The sequence below is a fragment of the Dasypus novemcinctus genome, chromosome 29, assembly GCF_030445035.2.
Source record: "Dasypus novemcinctus isolate mDasNov1 chromosome 29, mDasNov1.1.hap2, whole genome shotgun sequence".
Lineage (NCBI taxonomy): Eukaryota > Metazoa > Chordata > Mammalia > Cingulata > Dasypodidae > Dasypus > Dasypus novemcinctus.
In genome coordinates this window covers 11064817-11088688 of record NC_080701.1, presented here as the reverse complement: position 1 = coordinate 11088688, position 23872 = coordinate 11064817, and the positions used below count along the sequence as shown (strand labels likewise).

Here is a 23872-nt window from a genome sequence, read left to right as displayed (position 1 = left end):
CATTATTTATGCGAATGCTGTTAAAAGGAAAAATTTTTGGTTGTATATATGTTATAATAAACATTTAAAAAACAAAACACGGGACTGTATAACACAAAGAGTAAACCCTATTGTAAATGATGGATTATAATTATTAGTACAGTTATAAAAATGACCTTTTATGAATTGTAACAAATGTACCACACTAATGCAAGGTGTTAAAATAATGTGGTATACGAGAAGTCTGTATTTTATGCATGATTTTTCTGTAAAAATATAACTTCTCTAATCATCATCATCCCATCTAAGTGCTTTTTCCTTTTTCCTCTAGTCTAATATGGCCTACCTAAACCAGAAACACTAAGTCATTTTTTAAAAATTAAGGACAATTTCAAAGTCTAAATATATATAGCAATTGTTAACCCTAGGCAGATAAGGAGAAAAGTACAAAGAATACTCCTTAGAAGATTAAAATATTAAGGAAAGTAAATGTTTATACTATTTAAGAATAAATTCTTTCTTCACACTAATTTTTTAAGCAAGATAAATGTAAATGGATACCAACAATTGCAAAAGAGCAAAAACAATGGAATAGGGAAAGGGTCCTTGAATGTCAAAAGTGAGATGCTCTTTACTTATCAGACATATTGCAGAAGGAAGTATTCCACCTAACTGAATTTTATAGATAAATGAAGTCTACATTCTTTTAAGTATCAATATATTTTAAAATTTTAAATAAAAATTTTACAAAAGCATACCACAACTTTCCTTACCATTACAAGCAGGTAACATGAAATAGAGCAATAATAAAATTTTATACTTTATTTAATGCTCTTAATAGAATGATGCTACAGAGACTATTCATTCTTTGACCAAATATTTAATAAACACCTAAGTAAATTACATAGCAAGTTAAAAGGCAATAAAGGTTATTTTTGAAAAAGAAGAGAGCAGGTAAAGGAGATTTTATAAATCAGGGATATAAGAGTGTTTAAGAGACATACAAAATAGGATAATCAAGTAGGTTTCACTGAGATGAGATTTAAGGAAGAAAATTAGCAAGCAAGATTATCTTGAAGAAGAGAACAAATGCTAAAGCCATGTACAGTGGAGGGGGAGGAGATTTTCTGAAAAACAGCAAGGAGGCTGAATTAGGTTTCTCTAGGGAAACAGAGTTGATAGGAATGTATGTATTAGATAAGTACGGTGGGATTTTTTAATAGTAATTAGCTCACAAGAATGTGGGGATCGGTAAGTCCAAATTCCACAGAGCAGGCCGCAAGCTGGATATTTCAATGAAGGCATTTGATAAATTCCCCAGGAGAAGCTGGCTGGCTGCAGTAGAGAACAAAATTCTCCCTTCTGCTTGCTGAAATCCTCACTTCTTCTTTTAAGGCCTTCAACTGATTGGATGAGACTCCTCTCACTACTGCAGGCAGTCTCCTCAGTTGATGGTGGATGTAACCCGCCACAGAGGCAATCAACTGACTGATGATTTAAATCCATGAAGTATCCTCACAGTAACAATCAGGCCAGTGCTTGCCTGAACAAACAAATGGATGCCATAACCCGGCCAAGGTGACACCTGAACTTTTAACCATCTCAGAAGCCAATATGGCTGGAGAATAATAAGTGAGAAAAAGAGTAGTAAGATAAGCAGCGACAGGTAACAAGAAATCAGATCGTATAAGGCATACAGCCTTTACTCTCTTTTACGCTCAGTTAAATAATTATTCTGCACTATGTTGAGAACTGGCTGTAGGCAGACAAGGACAGAAACACAAGGAGTAGTGAGTAATCCCAGACAAGAAATGAATGGCTCAGACTAAAGTCACAACAATGTGACTGAGTTCTGGATACATTTTGAAGGCAAAGCCAAACAGCAGTTACCTTTGGTCTAAATGTATAATGTGAAAGAAACATAGGACTCAAGGATGACTTCAAGGTTTCCGAACTGAGCAATTTTAAAGAAGCTGTCATCACCTAAACTAGGGAAGGTTGAAGACAGGCAAGGTTAGGGCTAGGTTCAGTTTCGTACATGTTGAGTTTAAGATGTCTGTTCAGATGTACAAGTAGAGATTGTCAAGAAAGCAGTATGGGTTTGGGACAGAGGTCCAGGATGGAGTCAAATACTTGAAAGTTATCAGCATGCTTCTAAAAACTATGGAACTATATGAGACCATCAAGCATGGGTAGTTCTAAAGCTATGGAACTAGATGAGACCATCAAGGGAGAAGAGGTATATAGATCAGAGAAAATGCCCTAGAACTGAGCCCTAGGGCATCTGATACTGGGAAGTTTGGAAGAAAAAGAGAAATCAGCATAGGAGACTGAGAAGGGGAATCCAGTGAGGTTGGAGAAAAATCAAGATCTATTACAAACAGCCTTATTTTGGAAAATTGTTGCTATGAATTCCTGAACTAATAACGCATTGACATCAAATATCTATAGCATACATATCATAGAGCTTAGAAGCCAGGGGTTGATTCTATAAAGATGGCCTGTTCTAGGTGTAAAGGTGATTTTTGTAATTTACCATTCTTACAGATTAGAATTCACACTGGTCTATAGCAGTGGTTCTCAGTTCTGACCGCATATTTAAACCAACTGAGGTTAAAAAAAAAAAAAAAGTGCTGACTGTCAGAGGCTCCACAGTAGAACAATTAAATCAGAATCTCTGGGACCGGAATTGGGCACCAGTATTTTATTGTTTTTTTTTTTTTAACTCCCCCTGAGATTCTGATGTCCAGCCAAATGTGTATTCTAAGTAAACAGAAAAAAACATTGTAATTTTAGCTACTGGAAAAGTATGAACCTGAAACTATCTTATTACAGCTTTTCTATTAATCAAGTTGATACAACAGGGCCCCCAATCCGCAGGGGTTAGTTCCAAGTCCTACCCTGGATAGCTGAAACCATGGACAGAAATGAACACCAACCCTATCATGCACTGCAGCATGTTCCTCTGCAGGCTGAGGTGCAACAGAAAAACCAGCATGAATTTTGTCTCTATCTTGCATCACTTCACGAAGCAAAGATGGTTCTTGCCATACACCCTGGCAATCTCCACATATGATTTTCTTTCTTTTTTCAAGCATATTGAGAACTTTTACTTTTGCACCAACAGCTAAAATTTTCCTTAAACTTTTACTATTTTCACTTCAAAGTTCTCTTAGGCTTAGAACCACACACCAGCACCAATACCCTTGCACTTTGGGGTGCAATTACAGTAAATAAGGACTTTCTTAAACCAAGGCACTATGATAACATAACAACAAACGCGACCATATCAGCAAGAACACGAGAGGCAGGCGGGAGGAAAGTTTCACATGTGAATGTGGGTACGGGGACAAAGAGCGCTGAGTCATGAACTGGACTGGCAGACTTCACTGTGTACAGTTTATACTTGCTTGCCAGGTGGTTCGAAACTTTTGAACCCTTTATTTTCTGAACTTTTCCAACTTTTTTCATTTTTTCCCTATGGTTAACCATAGGCAAGCAGATACAGGAGCACAACTGTACATGTTAAGAACAAAAACCTCCATTTCAGAGTTCTAATTCTAAGTAAAACAGCAAATTAACTAATGAACACCAAAACAGTTCCTGCTAAAAATAAATGAAAATATAATGATTCACTTACTATTTCTAAGGTATGAGTGTTCAGTAAAACAACAGGAAATTCAATTATTTCATGTATGAACTCAGGTGGGTTACCCTCTTCACACGTTGCTTCAAAGTCGATAATACAAATGTAGTCGTAGTAACTGTCAGCACAATTGTTCTCTTTCAACATCAGCTTCTGCTTCTTATAGTAGTTTTTTAGCCTCTTCTTTAACACATCCTTTACTCCTCTGAAGAAAAATAAGAATAAAATCTACTTTTGGATAAACTTTACAGCCAATAATCTAAACTCTTAACAGTCATTTTACTGGAATGATTGTCTTAAGAGGTAAATTTAAGAAAAGCCTTCATATATAGGAGAAACATCGAAGTTTTTCTTTGCAAATAATTTCAAACCATTAGCCTTATCACATAACCCTCTGACACAGATATACTACTTTAGATATTAAGATGGCATGCATGAGACAAAAACTGAAATTAATGCTGAATGATTCTAGTGACCAAATACAAATTTCAAAGAATGAAAATTCAAGTAAATTGAACATATTATGCCATCTCTTTCCTTTCTTTGGCCTCTTGTAAGTCAAACTAAAATACATCCATATGAAAGCCTTATGAGCCTAACATAGAAAGTTGAATAGGAAAACTAACTGAGAAGACATGGTAGAACAAATTGTGGCTTCTTAAGTGGAAGGTTTATTAATTTACCAAAGGTAGAATACAGTTTAGGGGATTTCAGTACTACAGGGCTCTTTAAAAAATATGTTCAACAAATGGAGCAGGGACAGGGAAAGGGCCTTCTAAATAGGTGTCAATGGTTGGTAATTGCAGTCATGCTCTTCAAACAGTTGGTAATTTTTTTAAAATAAAAGCTACAACTAGTGATTAGACTTCCTTCAGTGTTATTTGGTTGAATCCTAATGATGACCTGCAAAAACAAAATAGTAGTAAAAATAAGAAGAACTAGGCCAGCCAAGAGGACAACCATCAAGATGGTGAGATGGTGACGGAGTAAGGAGCTCTTAGAGTCAGCTCCTACAGGGCAGTTAGTAAACACCCAGAGCTATCTGGAGCTGCTGAAGCACCTGTCTGGGGAACAAGATAAGCCTCCAGATGACATAAAGGAGTTGAGACAACTAATCATAGATGTTCAAACAAATCTCCTTAATAAATTCAATGAGATGGCTAAAGAGATCAAGGATATTAAGAAGACACTGGATGAGGACAAAGAAGAATTTGAAAGCATACACAGAAAAATAGATCTTATGGGAATGAAAGATGCAATCAATGAAATTTAAAAAACACTGGAATCATATAATAGATTTGAGGAGGCAGAAGAAAGGATTGGGAAGCTTGAAGAAATGGTCTTTGAAAGTGAACATACAAAAGAAGAGATGAAGAAAAGTATGGAAAAAATCAAACAAGGTCTCAGGGAACTAAATGACAGCAAAAGGTGTGCAAACATAGGTGTCATGGGTGTCCCAGAAGGAGAAGAGAAAGGAAAAAGGGCAGAAGAAATACCTGAAGAAATAATGGTAGAAAATATCCCAACCCTATTGAAGGACACAGATATCCATGTCCAGGAAGCACAGCGTACCCCCATCCAAAAAAATTCGAACAGACCAACTCCAAGACACATACTAATCAGAATGTCAAATGACAAAGACAAAGAGAGAATTCTGAGAGCAGCAAGAGAAAAGCAATGCATAACATATAAGGAATTCCCAATAAGATTAAGTAATGATTTCTCACCAGAAACCATGAAGGCAAGAAGACAATCATCTGATATAGCTAAGATACTACAAGAAAATAACTTCCTGCCAAGAATCTTATAACCAGGAAGGCTGTCTTTCAAAACTGAGGGCGAGATTAGAATAGTCACAGATAAACAGAAACTGAGAGAATTTCTAAGCAAGAGGCCAGATTTTCAGGAAATACTAAAGGGTATGCAAGAGCCTGAAAAGAAAAGACAGGAGAGAGAGGCCTGGAAAAGAGTCTATAAATGAAGATTATAACAATAAAAGTAACTAAAAGTGTCATCTTTGAGTGGTGAAAATAAAATATGACAGATAAACTCAAATAGACAGGAATAAACTTAACCAATGAGGTAAAGCACTTGTATTCAGAAAATTGCAACTCCATGTTAAAAGAAATTTTAAAAGGCCTAAATAACTGGAAGAGCATTCCATACTCATGGATTGGATGACTAAATAGCATTAAGATGTCAATTCTACTCAAACTGATATACAGATTCAATGCAATCCCGATAAAAATTCCACCAGCATTTTTTTAAAAAAATAGAAAACAAGATTAAAATTATTTGGAAGGGTAAGGGGTCCTGAATAGCCAGAAACATCATAAAAAGGAAAAGCAAACCCTTATCTCCGGACTTTAATTCATATTATCTAGGTATAGTGGTAAAAACAGCATGGTACTGTCATAAAGACAGACACAAAGACCAATGGAACCAAACTGATGGTTTAGAAACAGACCCTCACATGTATGGTCAAGTGATTTTTGACTAGCCTGTCAAACCCACACAGCTCAGGCAGAACAGTCCATTCCATAAAATGGTGTTGAAAAAACTGGACCTCCATAGCCGACAGAAGGAAAGAGAATCTCTATCTCACACCTTATCCAAAAATTAACTCAAAATGGATTTAAAAAAAAATAAAAATAAAAGCAAAACGATAAAACTTCTAAAAGAAATTGTAGGAAAATATCTTCAAGACCTGGTGGTAGGTGGTAGATTCTTAGAGGAGATAAGAGGACTGAGATGGACTACTGATGTTTAGTGTATGTAGAAGTTTTCATTAGTTTTACTGTAAAAGTGTGGAAATGTATAGAGTGGATGATAACAAATAGTAACAGCTAATTTATAAATGGGGATGTGGCTTAAAATGGTAGTCTAGGGATATAAATGCCAATTAACAGAATTCTGGAGAATAATCTAGGAACTGAATAGCACAGTAAACCAAGAGGACGGTGAGAATTATGGGTGATGGTACCGATGCAACAGTGTCCTTTGTGAGCGTAAGCAAACACACATTACTACAGCAGGGTGTTGGGAAAAATACAACTGGAGTGACCTATGCACTGTGGTTAGTAGTAATAATAAAATATCCTTGCATCTATACGAAAGATGTACTATGTTGATAATGAGGGAGTATGGAAAAGGTGAGCCAAATGGACACTATGGATGTGGTAATAATCGGATGATATTATCTTATCTGTAACAAAAGTTCCATGAGTGTGGTGTGTTGGAAGAGGAGTGTTGTTTGGGAATTCTGCACATGCACGTGATTGTTTTTATAAGTTTACAACTTCTGTCATAAAAAAATCTATTTAAAAAACAATGATAGGGTGGGTTGGGGGAAAAACACAACAAATATAAAATAAGGACAATAATCAGTAATAAGATTTTGACAATATTATTTCATAATTTGTAACAAACGTCTCACGACAATGCAAGGTGTTGGTGGAGGGTTGATGTATGGGACCCTGGTATGATGTTATGCATGTTTGCTTTCTAAGTTCACTACTTTTACTATACACTTAATTGTTTATGTATGTTCATATATAAATGATACAAAGATAATAATAGGGAGGGTTGGGGGAAAATACTTTGGTTAGTAGTAATATTTTGACAATGCTCTTAATCATCAGTTAAAAAGGTTTAACAACAATGCAAGGTGTTGGTGGTAGGGTGAGTAATGAGGGTTTTGTATGGTGTTATATATGTTTGTTTTGTAAGTTCACAACTATTGCTATGCACTTATTATGTATGTCTGTATGTGGGTGATACATTTTAATAAATAAATTTTAAAAGTAAGAGAATCTAAATTGTAAGACATTTTGGTAACATTAGCTAAGCATTATTTAAAAATAATAAAAATTTAAGGAAAAAATTTCTTAACCTTTTGTATTCCTTTCTAAACTACCACTGAAGCACTGAAAAGGAATCCTATCCATGAAAATACCATAATCAAACAGTTGCTTGCTTTTAGACAAAATGTCAATATGTTTATTTCCATGAGATTTTCCAAATTACCAAAACCTCGGAAGAAAAACTCTTATCTCCTTTTATATCAAGGCTTTGTTAGCACCTTTCTGTATCATATAATCACTTCATATTACTCTGCCTTAATTTTTCTTTCTCTTTTATTTTATCCTTCTTTTTTTAATCTTACTATTTTATTAATCTTACTATTTTATTCAAGAAACATTAAAAGAGTGACTTTAGAAACAATTAAGAGTTGTATGCCAAGATTATATATAAGGGTGTTGATTACAACATTAATACAGGAAAACATGGACTGGTTATAAGAATTACATTTCAATGGGGATGTTAAACAGTTATGAAAAAAGACGGTATTAACATGGCAGAAAATCCACACTTGCCTTACCTTTCCTCAGGTTCCCAACTCTCTAAGTGTTCACTCTTCCTTTAGAGAAACTATATTTACTTTAGGGTTTCCTGCAAACCTGATCCTCTTCCCACATTGTCTATGCTGTTAATCGCAACACCAACATATAATCAGTTGCCTAGGCTAGAAGACTGTCAACTTTAACATTTTCCCTGTTCCTCCTCATCTAAATAAGCACCAGTTCTACCCACTGCAACTCTTTTCACCTGCGAAGAATAAATATTCTCAGAAAGTCTTTGGTAGGCTATAGGTTGTACCTGAAAGAGTCAGGGGGAAATGTGGTAAAATTATTCTTCACAATTTATGATGTAGATACTCTAGAAAGGAAAAATATTGATTTGTGCTCTTTTGAAAAGTAATAAAGCTCCACTTTGAAGCAAAGTGGAGGAATACTACTTGTAAGAGAAAAAGGATTCAGGGATGCCCTGAAACATTCACAGTTTTCATCTATTGTATGTAGTCCATTTTGTCTTGATGTCTAGCAATACTACTGTCTAAAAATCTACACATTTTTCTGGAGTCCAAAGGTCAGTCCTGCCCCATGCCCCAAGAAATGAATCTCTGAAAGTACATGTTAAGTCATAACAAAGTGATTTGCAAAAAATAATTAAAAACTTAAGGTATGTGCATATCTAATTAAAAACACGCACACAACACAGGTGGCGGCTAAGCCGCATTGTTTTCTCATTCAATATACACTATTAAACACACAGCGCATGATATCGTTCTGAATATTTTTAGAAACTAAAATGGAAAAATAAATTTGCTGGTAGGTGAATGGTTTTTATTACATAGTTTCAAACAAACCTACTTTACAAAAGCAATAAAATGGCCAAAAGAAAACAAAAACAAAAAATATTCAAATAAGGAAAGAAATGATAAGATAAAATTATCAACCAAATGAGCATTTTAAACACGACCACCACCATAAAATAAAAACACATTTGATTAAGAAAATGAAAAGACCAGAAACAGAATAGGAGAAAATATTACAAAAACACATATCTTACAAAGGACTGGGATTCAAAATATATAAGGAACTCTTAAAACTCAACAATAGGAGACCAACCAACCCAATTTAAAAATGTGTAAAAATCTGAATAGATGCAAAGGTGGCAAGTAAACATGTAAGATGCTCAACATTGTATGTTATAAGGGAAATGCAAATTAAAAAAATAAGATTCTGCTATAAACCTTTTAGAATGACTAAAATGTAAAATTCTGACAATACCAAATGCTGCTGAGAATGTGGAACTCTCCTTCAAGGCTGGTGGGAATGCAAAATGGTACAGCCGCTGTTTCTTACAAAACTAAATACAGGCTTAACATAGGACTCAACAATTATAATCCCAGGTATTTACTCAAATGAGTTGAAAATTTATTTCCACACAAGAACCTGGACACAAATGTTCATAGAAGCGTTACTTATAATTGCCCAAAACTGGAAGCAACCAAGATCAAGAGGGGAATGGATAAACTGTGATAGATTATACAGTGGAACATTATACAGCAACAAAAAGAAATGCTCTATCAAGCCATGAAAAGACATAGAGGAACCTTAAAGGCATACTGCTAAATCAAAGAAGCCAGTTTGAAAAGACTATCTATGGTATGACCCCAACAATACCACATTCTGGAAAAGGCAAATATAAAGATAGTAAAAAGATGAGTGGTTACCAGGGGTCCTGGGAGAGCAGGAGAGTATGAACAGATGGAGCACAGGGCATTTTTAGGGCAACAAAACTATTCTATATGATATAGTAATGGTAGACACACGACATCACACATTTGTCAAAACTCATAAAAGGGTAGACACAAAGAGTGAACCTAATGTAAACTATGGACTTAAGTTAATAATATATCAATACTGGTTCATCAATTATAACAAATGTACCCTACTACTGTTAAGATATTAACAATAGGGGAAACTGAGGGGTCAGGTATATGAGAACTCCACTTTCTGCATAATTTTTCTATAAACCTAAAATAGCTCCAAAAATAAAGTCTACTTAACAGTACAATATACATTTGGTATGAGGAGATAAACACTCCTTCACATTGCTGGTGAAGCTTTACAACTTTCACAGACTTTGACTCAGCAATCCTACTTCTATCATCTAATAGACTGACAGAAATAATCAGAGATGCACACAAGGATTCAGGTATAAGGATGTACAGTGTTATTTTTTAATAATGGTTATCTCTTTATGCTAGAATTACAGATGATTTCTTAATTTTCAGTGTTTTCAAAATTTTCTCAGATGACCATGTATTTTTATAATTTTAAAAAGTTGTTTTTAATTACCTGGTTTCAAGCTTGAATTCGGAAAGTTTAGCTTGGAGTTCTTCCTTACTCATTCTATTAATACAACCATTCGTAATAGCAATCTCTTTGTAAACTGGGTCACTGAAATCACCTGCATTGGAGCTAATAAACTTAGTTCCTTTTGTTTCTTGGCCATCATATCTACATTGTTGCTTTCTCTAAAAAATAAAAATGAAAAAAAAAAAAGGATATAGTTTATAATTAGTACAAACATCTTAGATTTAAAGGTTAACACTGCTGAGGCCTCTTCCTGCTACATGTTAGATGAAAAGTGGTCACTGCAGAAAGAAGGTGTGCTTTGAATACAATCGACCCTGCTCTATTCTGGGTCATGAGGTTCCTCAAAGACTCTGAAGCTAAGTAAAAAGAGCACTGGTGTTTGAGTCAGAGCCACCTCAGAACAACCCCAAGATAATCATTTACTAGCGTGTGACCTTACTACTTATTAACCTCTGATCTTCTGTTTCTTTATCTGTAAAATACAACATAATAATAACTGTCTCAAATGGTATTTGGTAATGGTCAGTTGTATTTGGGCAATATTATTATAAGGAATAAATAAGATTGTATTGGCTCCTAATATCACACTCACAGCAATTATTAAAAATGGTAGCTTTTCTTACCAAAACAGGCTACTGAACAGACTTTTTCACAAACAATATTACAAAGTTTACCAATGAACCATTTTATAAATGAACTTTTAGAACATTATGCATTTACAATTCAGGGATTTCTTGAATATTTTTTAACCTGACTTCATGTCACAAAGTTAACAGAAATTGCCCAATATAAAGACAAACCAATGAATTATAACCAAATACGTGAAAGAGGCAGAATAAAGGTGAAAAGTAAGTAACCCTACAGGTAAGATTTGCACACAGAGGCCTATCATAAAATGTACTGCAAATATAGCTCTAAACTTCCTAGTACCCAAGGCAAAAAAGAAAATGTACTCAGTTTCAAAACTCACGTTTTCTAAAAGTTATGGATATACCAGGTATTCAGGAGAACCATGGAGTCACTGTATTATAAAACTTTTTTCTTAAATCAATATCTGTGTTAAAGCATGACTCAATTCTAATCATGCCACAGGGGGTCCCAAATTACTAATAATGTTAAAGTTTCAAAGAGTCATTTGTAAGTTCATTTTTCCCAATGTTACAAATATTAGCTAAATTCCCAGAATTTTCAAAACTACACTGATACTTACTATTCACCTATGTTAAAGCTTGTTAACTTAGCCACATTTTACCATACTGCCCTATATGAACTTTAATTACAGACTGAGGAGGAATTAACTATGGACAGGCCATAGTCCCTGACTTAGAACTCATCCTGATGGTTCAGGGACTATTTCTCACTCTAAACACTCTTTTACTGGACCTGTACTGTGGACTAGGTACTATACTAGGGTACTTGAGAATTACTTCCATCTGAATTGCCTATAAGTTGAAGAATAAGCATGATGTGGGCTATGGGTGGAAGGCTCTTTGTCTCTTCAGAGATAACTAAGTTGTTTGACTTGTGGGTGTGAAACGGTAAGAGGCTGCAGTCCTGCTCTTAGGGACCAGCAGGCTCCAGTCCCAGGAAATGTTTAACAAAGCAAGGGCTATAAACTTTAAGTATTTAGGGGAAATGCAAAAACCAAGGCTTATCTAAAATGTCTGGAGTCCTTGCTAAAAGCTTACCTAAGATGTGAAAGAGATATATGCTAATTGAAGCCTATTGAGAACTGAAACAAAGGGACCATTTGACCTTTCCTCTCTGTATAAAAGACGTTTGAAAATCTTGTTCGGGGCTCGGGATTCAAACAGAAAGCTCCCGAGTCCGGCCGGCCGTCAATAAACCATTTTTCCTTCTCAAAATCATTCCTGAGTCCTGGCCTCTCTATTCTCAAATAATTGAACTTCTCTTAAATTCCACAACATTAATGGCAACCACGAAGGGATAAAAATGAAGGCCAGAGACGGTAGCATTTTGCTGCCCCTTCCAAATCCCCGAGGAAGCCGGGAGGACTCGGGTGAACCCCAAATCTGGGCGCCCCTGGATTAAATTTAATCCAGAAAAGATGTGGGCTCCACCAGAATCTTCCCGACAAAATCAAGGGGCAATGAAAGGTCTGAAGAGAAAGATTCTGGGAACGAAAAAGAGCTCCGAACAGGGAAGAAGGTAAGACTCCCCGGGTGAGCAGAGTCCGGAAGGCCCTAGCTTTAATTGCTAGGAAGGGGAGGCTGATCACCTCCCGAGAGAACCCTAGTAGCCCCAGAAGGCTGGGGGGAAGCCGTTCTCTCTAGGCTTGGGAAAAGGAGGAAAACCGGGGAAAAGCCCTGGTGTTTTGGGTTTGTCTAACTGCATGTTAGAATCTGGTACTGGTCTTATATCCACTAAAGGAGTGGAGTCTCAATTTTAATAGGAAGGGTATTTATAGGTTCGAGTCCTAATATCCTGGAAATTGGTCTAGATTAAGGAAAACAAAACTTGGTTACAGGAAAATGGATCGGCTTTTCTGGTGGAGCTTGGTCTGGGTGTAAAGTTTAAACAGTGAAAAAGTCTAGCTGAAATCTTTTGTTATGGTGCTAATTTGTGAATGAATTTGCTTTATACCAAATGTTAAGTGTTCTGAGGTTTGTGATGGCTGTGGGGGCAGCCGTGGTGAAAATAAATATATAAACTTGTGAGTCAGATTAGTGACCTTTGTGCTTCTGTCTGTGTCAGCTCAATGTTAGTGTTGGAGTTGTGTCCTTACATGAAGTAGAATTACAGCTGAGCTGGAGCCCTCCCTTGCCATTGGCAAGGGGGTGAAATGATTCTGGGGCAAAAGCTGAGGAGTCTAGATGTTTGTGCATGTTCTGGTGTCTTGTCTCTGATCTGGCCCTTTGCCGGGGCTTGGAGGCCATCTGTGTCCGCGCCAAGCACCCAAGTCTGTTGGGAATGTCCCAGTCAGGGCGGCTGGGTTCCTGGGAGAGTTGCCAAATTTGAGTAGGTTCTGTCTGCCCATTTTGGCTGAAAGCTGGAAAGGGGGGAGCGGCTTGCCCCTTTCCAGTGAGTCCACCCTTCTATTCATAAGCCGCATTCCTGTTTGTTGTGCACCCGACTGCCTGGAAGGGGGGGAAGTGAAGGAGGTGAAAAGCAGAATCAGAATAAATGCAGTAAAGTTCCCTCCTTAGGGTGTCAAAGCCAAAATACGTTTGCATTCTGCTCAGGTTCTTAGAAGGTATTGTAGTAACCTTAAGTAAGAGAATGTGTTCTGTGAAGGTAAACTTTGTATTAAGGGTATAAATAATTATAAAAGTTTTACAAAGCATTGTTTAAGGTATTTAAGTGGCTAATTGCAGAAAGTCATTATTTAACAAAACTGAATTGATAATAATAATAATAAAAGGCAATTTTATAACAAACTTATTCGGCAGCCAATCTCCCCTGCCAACTTGCTTCCAAAAAAACTGTTTCTGGTATTACATGCTACTAAGTATTTAAAGTGAAGAAAAGTTCATTATTTTAACAAACTTGTTTAGTATTAATGGCAATTATATGTTGTAAGAAGTTTGCCTGGTAACTTAGTATGTGGGATATATGGAGTGTGTTTTTATTGTTAAGGTAACAGAAGATGATTTTGTCCTAAGATAAAATGATTGATTATTGGAAAGAGTAGAGTGTGGGACAGAACCTGAATGAATACTGAAAGTGTAGAAGGTTTGTGGAAGGGAAATTTTTATGATTAAATTGAGTAAGATCAATATATAAAGAAAATATTTTATCAATAGCTTCTTGTGCTTTAACCTCATCATATCCTCAATGTTTGAAGAAGAGTCTTACCTCTTTTAAAAGAACATTTTATGTTCTAGAAATCAAATCCTGAAAAGTAGCCTTTTATTTCAAACTAACTGCAAGAGATTTATTCTTTCACTTTAAAGGAAAAATTAAAGTAATGGTTAAGTTCATTTAATATGTTATAAGTTGAATGAAAGGTATTTAAAGGTGTTATAAAATTAATAGGTTTTAAAAAAATTAATAAAAACTGTAACTAAGAGTTAAAATCATTTATAAATGCATTTATATTGTAAAACAGTGGAAAGACAATAACTGAGATTATAGCTGGGTGAATTTAGCCTGAAACTATTATTTAAGTGTAAATTCTACACTAACCTTTCCTTTGTTTATGGTTGCTTCAGGCCTAACCTCGCCCTTTGCCTTTGCCTGTGGTTATTTCATAATTGAGAAGAGCTGGGACATCACTGTCTCCTCTTCTGGTATTAGTAACCCTTTCTCTCATGAATTCAAGTGTAAACTAAATAAATTGCTGCCTGATAGAATAAGGTTAAATGACCACTTGAGTTTTATTATCTCCAAAACCAAAAGGGGGGTGGAGGGGGAGAAGTCTCCTGCCTTGACGGTCAGTGTTCCTAAGAGTGGCAATTCATGAGAGAAAGCAGTCTGTCTCCCTGAGGCTTCAAATAGCCTCAGTAAATATATATAAAACTAATCTTGTTGCTTATCCAAAATTCTGCTAATTTCAAGGTAAAATATAAAGTTCTAAAACAATGGTGCTAAGGCATTGAGAACATTTTGGTTATTACAATCCATTAAGTAAGAAGGAAAATTCTTGTGGTAAACTGCATGGTCATAGTGCAAATTAAGAAGAGTTTCAAAAGTCTTTGAAAAGTTTAAAGTAACTAAAGTCATGTTGTTGTGTCAAACTATTCATGTCTGCCTATTTGCTCAAATTGTTGAGGTTAAATATGCAGTTATATAAGTAATATGTATTTCTGGACCCCTAATTAATTAAGTTAAACAGTATATAAAATAATGCAAATTACAAGTAATATCAATGAGTTGTGTTTGTGTCTAACTCTTTGTGTCTGCCCATTTTTAAAAAAAAAGCTCAATGTATGTCTTCATACATCAGGATAATATCAAATTAACAAATAAAAATTCTTAAAAGAGGTCTATTCAAATTGTTAAAAATTAAATATGCAGTTATATTTATAAATATTCTTAAAGCCCAAATTGAACTAAGCAGGATGAGAAAGTCATAGAAATCTGATTATGGAAACAATTGGGAAAGGGCCTCCTCTTTGCAAGAGCTTTTAAGGCAAGACTAGGTGTGGCAGATTAAACCTATCTACTAGGCTAGGGAATTAAGAATCAGTTTGCCTGGTAATTTCCCAGTTTAAACCTTTGTCAGCCATAAATTGGAAAAAAAAACAAAACAAAACAAAACAAAGATTAGGTTAATTTTCACAGAAGAAAAATGTTGATGTAACCTGGCGGCCTGCTGCCTCAGTCTCCCACTCCCGGGTTGGACAGCAGTGGAGGAGACCAGTTTAGGCCAGTCCTATGGGCAGTGGAAGGATGCCCAAGAAGGAGCTAACTAAGTCGGTGCCATTTCAGCACTAAATTCTATTCCTTATTTGACAAAGGGGGGGAGCAGGTAAAAACTAAAATGGTTGGAATGTGATAGAAGAAGCAGTTAAATCAAACTTTTGCGTGGGAAAGTTAAATCTCAGATAGGCTGTAACTTCTGAAGTATCCAATCTATGGAAAAACAGGAAGAGCTTGCATGCTAGGCTTAGGGGTATAAATTGTGTCATTTTTCTTTGTTCGGGGCACCAGCCATATCTGGCTCTGCGCCCCTTCTTGCAAGATTGAGAATAAAGTATTTTCTTCTCCACAATCTGGTGAGCCTTATTTTCTTCCAGAAGATTTCTTTCCAACAAAATAAGGTAATTAGTGGCTCTATTAACAAATTTCAGTAAGTAAAGGAAAGTCCATAAAAACTATAGAGAGATCTTTCCTGGGTTATGATTTTAAAAAAATTAAGTAATTGTGTAATGTGTTTTGAAACCTGGAAGTCAGTATGCATGTGTTTTAAAACCTGGTAGTCAGTTATGCTTTTAAATTAATAATTTTCATAACTTAAAGAAAAGAAGTTTTTAGCTTCCTGTAAGGGAAAAAGAGAACATTCCTTGCATAAACTATTATGGTTTCAATTTTATTTAACTTGAGTGTAATCTCCCATAGTTAATTTATAAACTAAATTAACATATGTACAAATCTTTACGGTAATGAAAATTGTAAGTGAAAATTGTAAGTTCACATTGGTGAAATTAGGCTAAAGGGAAAAGATTGTAGATATGCTCTCTTAAATAGAGAGTAAATTTCTTTCATTGGTAATTGTAATTTAGTAAGTTTATTTAAACATGAGGTGGCTAGTCAATGTGGTTATAGTCAATTATAAAGAGTTTGTAAAACATCTTCCAAACTGAAAATGTTTAAATAGTTCTAGTTGTAGAAGTTATTGTTAACTAAAGAAACTTAGATTGGTATTGGTAGCAGAAATAACTTCATAATAATAAACCTGTCTGAAGGCCACTGCAAAATACACATTTAAGTAAATGGTAATAAAAAGTTGTCTTGATTCTATTGGAAAAATTGTTTTCATTCTAACAATGAAAAATAATATTTTTCCTCTATTACTAAAGTAAAGCACCTACTGTTATCTTCATAGTAAAATTGTGTAAGTAAATAGTCATTTGATATAGGTATTGCGTTAAGTTGTTTAAAATATATATAAAACAAGGAATAAACTTTAACATTGTCAAACTCTTGTGCATTCGAACCAGGCCTTGTATACATTACAGGTGGCCTCTCCATGTGAGTTATTGGCTAGGCTGGTCACTGACCCCTCAATTAAAAATATGTGCTATATCAGTCTCTGGTTCTGCTCCTGAAGTCGATGGAAACTATATTGCAGTTTCAAGCTCCTGCAGCCAATAATGACTCGGTACAAGTGTACAATGGATATCGCCTCCAGACTGGCACTGTTCCATGGTGCCAGAGAGCACTATGCACCAGGCTAGTAGAATACTGGAAAATCTCTGGAATACTGGAAGGATGCTGCAACTTGCTCACTGCGTTGAAGAACATGCTAAGTGGAGCCATGATACCAGGAGACTGTAAGTAAAACTTAAACACAATTGGCATTATGGCCTGCTTTCATGGAGAGATAACATGTAAAGTATTACAAACCTGAAACTCAAAACTAATAATGGCAACTCTGAATCCTTATGCATTAAGTAATACATTAGTTAATATTAAGTGCTGTACTTTTATCCTGTACTAAATATATGCCTAATAATTGTAATGTTATCTTTTCTATTTTGGATCAAGTGCAGAAGTATATTAGACATGTTAAATTCCTGGTAAAATCATTTTCTAAACAGTTAATAACATGTCTATAGAATAAGGTGGCAGTCTCAGCCAGTCTCAGTTAGCAAAAGTGAGGCTTGCTTGCTGATGGTGAGTCACCTATTGAACAAGTCAAAATTGCTAGAAATTGTACAATGAAAACCAAGGTGTAAAAATCTTTATTCTGTAGTTCTGATCACTCTCACAGGTGAAAACTAAGAGTATTTCCAAATTAGTGTTCTAATCCTGAGTGAAGCCAGTTGCCCAAGGAGTGCCAGTTCACCAGGAGCATCTGACAGAGCGAATGAGTGTCAATCATTGAACAGCTTGGAATGTGTCTTCAGACAAAGCTAAGTGTCTGTTGCAATTTCTCTCTAAAGATGGATAACTTAAAAAAAGAATATATATGCTGTTCCCACCAGCTTTTAAGGAATGCCATCTTTATAGGCATCTAATCTTGTCTATCTCTGTAATCCAATGTGTCCTCTTTTAAAAACGGGTATTCCAAATTTTTAATTAAGTTTGTTTCTTTCAGAGTGAACATCTTATTAACCATATGAAAACTTCATCCAACTTCGTACAGAATGCCAGATCCATCTTCCTCCAGTTAGAATAAATTAAAGAGTTTTACACCTTATTAGGCAATGACTACAGCCCATGGCCAGCAGGAAGCAGTTACAGAAAAGAGATCGTCTCCCTTCAGCACCCCTTTTAAATTAAAGGTGTAAACTCTTTAAGAGTAAAATAAAAGTAATAGATGGATCTGGAACCTGACTGGAAATCCACGTGAGTGCCAGTGGCAACAGAATAACTGCAGGAGGCCCCTGCCCAAGATTCTGCTGTCCAGAATGAAAAGCTCTAAACTTCTAAAAACGGTCCTTGATGCTGTACTAAAGACTGATAAATAATCAGTCAAGACAACAAACAGTCATCCACCTCATAGCTACAACAATAATTATGCCAAAGCTTAGCAAGTAAACTTTGACAAAGGGGGGGAATGATGTGGGCTATGGGTGGAAGGCTCTTTGTCTCTTCAGAGATAACTAAGTTGTTTGACTTGTGGGTGTGAAACGGTAAGAGGCTGCAGTCCTGCTCTTAGGGACCAGCAGGCTCCAGTCCCAGGAAATGTTTAACAAAGCAAGGGCTATAAACTTTAAGTATTTAGGGGAAATGCAAAAACCAAGGCTTATCTAAAATGTCTGGAGTCCTTGCTAAAAGCTTACCTAAGATGTGAAAGAGATATATGCTAATTGAAGCCTATTGAGAACTGAAACAAAGGGACCATTTGACCTTTCCTCTCTGTATAAAAGACGTTTGAAAATCTTGTTCGGGGCTCGGGATTCAAACAGAAAGCTCCCGAGTCCGGCCGGCCGTCAATAAACCATTTTTCCTTCTCAAAATCATTCCTGAGTCCTGGCCTCTCTATTCTCAAATAATTGAACTTCTCTTAAATTCCACAACAAGCATATAGAGGTTTCATGGTCAACAAATATTTTTAATACATTACAACACTGATTGCTGACCAAGAAAATAATTAGCTTTCAATAAAATATTAAATTTACAATACATACCTGGCTACCTACCAAATCATTAGAATTTAATCAAGGTAATTTATCCTTTATCTTTAAGCTTGTATTGAATTTTAAGTTTTATTTTCAGTCAGGTTAAAATTTAAGCCAAAAGTAAGTAACAAGCTTGTCCACCAAAAAACAGGTATCTCAGATAAGTTAAGCAAATTTTCTCTTTGGCTAAATCCTCCCTGATTCATTTGGTTGGTTCTTACCTAAAACTAGAGCTACAAAAATTACCCAAGAGTAAACCCTTAGGCCTCTTCTCAATATGCTATAAATCATGACTTCTATGAAGACCCTATAATGTTCTCTTTGCTTGTCAGGCTCCTTCCCTTTCTTTTGATATATTTAAAGCCTCTACTTCCTCTCCTTGGCCAACTGTTCTAGCCTCTTCCTTTACTGAAGTTCTCCCTGACATAGGCAAGGTCCCAGTTCTCACTGATCAGCGTCTCCTCGCAAACTTCAGAAGTCTACACAATAAATGATTTCCAAAGGATGCTCAAGTCAATCCACTAAGGAACAGAAAGAGATTAAAAATCCTATATATATTTTTAATTTATAAAAACACAATATTAGTTTACTAAATTGATAACAAAGAGACTGACACTGGCTTCCTCTCCAGTCTCCATGTCCATCTATCACGTCACACACAGTACTGATCATATAATGAGAAAAGTGGGGACAGATTCCACAACCTAAAGAGAAATATTCTCCTTCATGGTACTGTACCGTTCTGCAATTTACATGTGTCCACTTAAGCAAGAGGATGTATGGATTATCCATCTCAAATAGGAGGCTCTTTACATTATAAAAATAGACCATAAAGATCTTTTTTAACAGGTTTGCTGACTATCCTATGGCCTAGTACTTAAAAGCGTTGTTGACCTTCAAGATGTATTATGTATTTTCTTTTACAGAAAGACATGACTTAAAAACTGCTGTCCTTTTCTGTGTGTAGAAGAGGATAGCTTGATCCTTAGAACTTTTACTTTTTTTTTCTTTTAAATGAACACACTCGATCAAGATGAAAGAAAATTTTTAGTAAGCCAGAAAGTAATGGCTTATCAAAAGTAATGTTCTCTGCAGTAAGAACATTTTAAGAACAGAAGTTTCCATTATTTTATTACCCCAACTGTGAATTACCTAAAACAAATCTCTGCATCTGCACCCGGAAAAAAACTTAGAAAACAGAAGAGTTCTGAAGACTTTTAAACCTGAGTATTAAAATAATAAAAATGCAACTCCCTTCCATTAGTTTACATAACTGACATTAGAGTTAATGGAAATTTACTAGCTGAACTCAAACAAAAAAAGCGTGCTTAACTGAAATTGAAAAAAAAAATACTATATCATTATTTATTAATAGATGCTACAATCCCCCAATTTTTTCACTGGGATCTACATATCTGCATGCCATTTTTTCCCAACTGTGACAGTCACTAAAACCAAATATGGAAAATACATCCAGGCTTTAAGTTGCTGTGTCTCAAAGTTTCAATATTTTTCAAATATAACAAAATACATTCGCCCATATTTCTCTTATTCAAAAATAACCCTTTAAAAATGATACAACTCACCCATCTAATGATGTTACGGGCAGTATCTCGGGCCAAAGGAGGTAGGGTGGAAGAGCTGGTTCTTTAGAAAGGGAAGACATGGAAGTCCCCTTTGAAAGTAACATTTTAAGAAGGAGAATGAGAACTATGCAAAGACCCAGATGAAGACCATTCAGGGTAAAGGGCAAATACAAAAAAAATCTTAACAAGTGCCCACAGGAAAGGAACACAAGGAACACTGGGAAGCAGAGAAAAGAACTGTGTGAGATGCACTTAGCAATGGAGTAAGAGCCAGATCCTCCAGGGCCACAAACTGAACACTAAGGAGATTACCGCTGTAACTGTTCAGATAGACACATGTTAATAAACCATCTGCATGTTAATAAACTCTGCCTGCACACGGGGAACTGACTGTAACGGAAGGAGCAAAAGGTAGGAAGCCTCTTGCAAGTACCCACTATACAAGGTGCCCAACATTTGCTCATTAATAAAAATATATATATATATTGGTATTAGATTGTTGACAATCGCCAGTCAACAATAATATTCGTTAACGAAGATAAATATGTTCTAAGGTCATTTTACAATTTTGCCAGTGTAACTAGGATCTACCAGTGAGGTATCAAAACCATTAAGAAAACCAGCCATATACTATGTCTATTTGAGAGAGGAGTAAATGGAGAGAAAGAAAGTCAGAGAGAAGCTCCAGTCAACAGACACGATCACATTCTGTCACGGCTGTGAGAGGGGGTGGGCTGGTGAGCGCTGTTTTGGGTTTTTGTTGTTGTTTGCTAAACTAAAAAATACTGAAGTGACACTCCTAGGGTATCGTGCGTCTTTAAAAACTTAAGCTACCAAACCGGCCACAAGGAACCCGGCAGAATGACACTAGCAACAGGGAGCACAGAACGTTCACAGCAGAATTCCCACCCAGAACCGACACACACAGTTCACGCCACCCTGGACCGTCCACCCCCACCCAGGGGTAAGCCGGGCCTCCGGAGGCGCAGTGACAACCACCCCGAGGAGAGGCCCCTGAAGCCGGGCCAGGCTCGGCGGCGGGGGTCGGAGGGCCCGCAGGCGGCACTTCCCGCGCGACACCTAGCGAGAGGGGTGCAAGCCAGCCCCGCGGGGCGCGCGCGGGCTCCCGGCCGCCGCCTCCTCACCTCAGGACGCGGGCGCGGACGCTCCTCCCCACCCTCCCGCCCCGGCGACGCCAGCCGTGCGGGAGCCACGGCCTCGCCGCCGCGCGGTTTCGTCTTCTCATCGCCCATGGCGGGGGCCCGAGAGAAGACAGGTGTCGGCGCGGGCCGCGCGCTCACTCCCCGCCGGCCGAACGCCTCCGCCTTTCCCCGCGGAAAACTCTCCGCGCCCGCCTTCCCGCGGCCGCGGCCACACAAACTGCAGCGAACACCGCCCACTTCCGGGAGCGCGTGGCGTCCACACGCCGCGCAGGCGCAGTGAGCCCGCGCGCGCGCGGCGGCCCCCCGCGGGAGGGACGGGGCAGGGCGCGGGGCGCGAGGGGGCGCGGGGCGTTCCCTGTGGAAGGTCCGCGAGGCCCTGGGCGCCGGCCTCTGGAAGACGTCACCGGGGCCCACGAGCCCGTCGTCATTTCCTGAGAAGAAAAACGAGTACAATGAAAGACAATTTTTAACCATAACAAATAGCGTTTATAAAGCAATTTCCATTCTCCTAGGGAGTTTAAGATCTCTATTTCTGGACAAAAAGGGGACGCGGTTCGGGATCTAGTGTCCCGGAGTAAACTCTTTGAAAACTGAACAAAATAAATGCAATGATTCTAAAGACATTGGACAACAGCCAAGTCTAGACTGTGTAAGGGAAGGTTAAGAATTAACAATTAAATAAAAAATAAAGATTTTTTAAAAAGACGAAGATTTTTTAAAAAGAACAAACAAAAAAACGAAAACACTAAACAAAAAACAAAAAAGAATTACTGCTGAAACATTATATAGTTTTTTAAAAATAATAGCCAAAAAGGTTAATACCTGAAATTAACTGAAACTGGCTAGGCAGACTTCACACTTTATATATGGCCATTCCTAACTAAAAACCTCCCATTGTGATATTATTCTAGACGCATTTTATCCTCCTATGTGGTTACTTGTACCTGCTGTTATGATTATTCCAGACATGTTACCTTTGCATGTGAACAATTCTATTGAAAGGGTAACCACTGCACCTTCCTCTGTTTGATATCCATAAGAAAAATCTTGTTACTGACCTTATTTTGGTATCCCCTTCACCTGGGTGCCTTGATCTCTGGTGATTGTAACTTTGAGACTCACCCCAGTTCAGTACCCAACCCCATCCTGTTCAACCACTTAATGTTAATTACTGAAAGCATGTCTCAATTCCACCCTAGTTGCTCATTAGCATCCTAATAGCACAAAATATTAGAATTTCTGCATACTGGGGAGGCAGTTTTGGGGCAGTCTAAGGTGGACTGACCTTTGCTTGCACAAACTCTCTCTTTGAAATCTTGGTGTCTCAGAAATTGGTCTTTATAGGCATCCGAAAGCAAAGAACCCACCTTTTGCTCAGTATTAATAGTTATCCCTGAGAGAATAGAAACCAAAGGAGCCCAAGATTACCCTGGCTTTCTGCTTGAAGGCAATTTCCAGAGTGCAGGGAAGGGAAGCTTAGAGACCTAAGATCTCACTGAATTGAGAAGGCAGAGATTGTAGTTTGGGACATCCTGGGAGGTCAAATTGGCTAGAATATGTGGGGCAGAGTTCTGGAGAGAAGGCAGTACCATGGAGAAAGAGCTGCAAAAATCCGTGTGGGAATACCTTTGAATCTTGAGCTGAATAAAAATCCATGCATGGGAAACGGACTTTGGCCCAGTGGTTAGGGCGTCCGTCTACCACAAGGGAGGTCCGCGGTTCAAGCCCCGGGCCTCTTTGACCCATGTGGAGCTGGCCCATGCGCAGTGCTGATGTGTGCAAGGAGTGCCCTGCCACACAGGGGTGTCCCCCGCGTAGGGGAGCCCCACGCACAAGGAGTGCGCCCCATAAGGAGAGCCGCCCAGCGCAAAAGAAAGTGCAGCCTGCCCAGGAATGGCGCCGCCCACACTTCCCGTGCCGCTGAAGGCAACAGAAGCGGACAAAAGAAACAAGACGCAGCAAAAAGACACAGAAAACAAACAACCGAGGGAGGGGAATTAAATAAATAAAAATAAAAAAA

The 23872-nt window shown here is 37.4% G+C and overlaps 1 protein-coding gene across 2 annotated transcripts in view; it reads right to left on the bottom strand.

Annotated features, from left to right (window-relative positions):
* ERI1 (exoribonuclease 1) overlaps positions 1-22074 on the bottom strand; it is a 39651-nt gene extending 17577 nt beyond the window's left edge. Inside the window, exons 1-3 of one of the 2 annotated variants that reach the window (XM_004479662.4) lie at positions 21835-22074; positions 10333-10511; positions 3620-3830 (exon numbers count right to left, since the gene is read on the bottom strand). In XM_004479662.4, the coding sequence (XP_004479719.1) occupies positions 3620-3830; positions 10333-10511; positions 21835-21942 (498 nt within the window). In that variant the 5' untranslated portion in view covers positions 21943-22074. The remainder of the gene's footprint in view (positions 1-3619; positions 3831-10332; positions 10512-21834) is intronic. The other variant, XM_004479663.4, reaches the window with a different exon arrangement.
* Positions 22075-23872: the final 1798 nt, after the last annotated feature.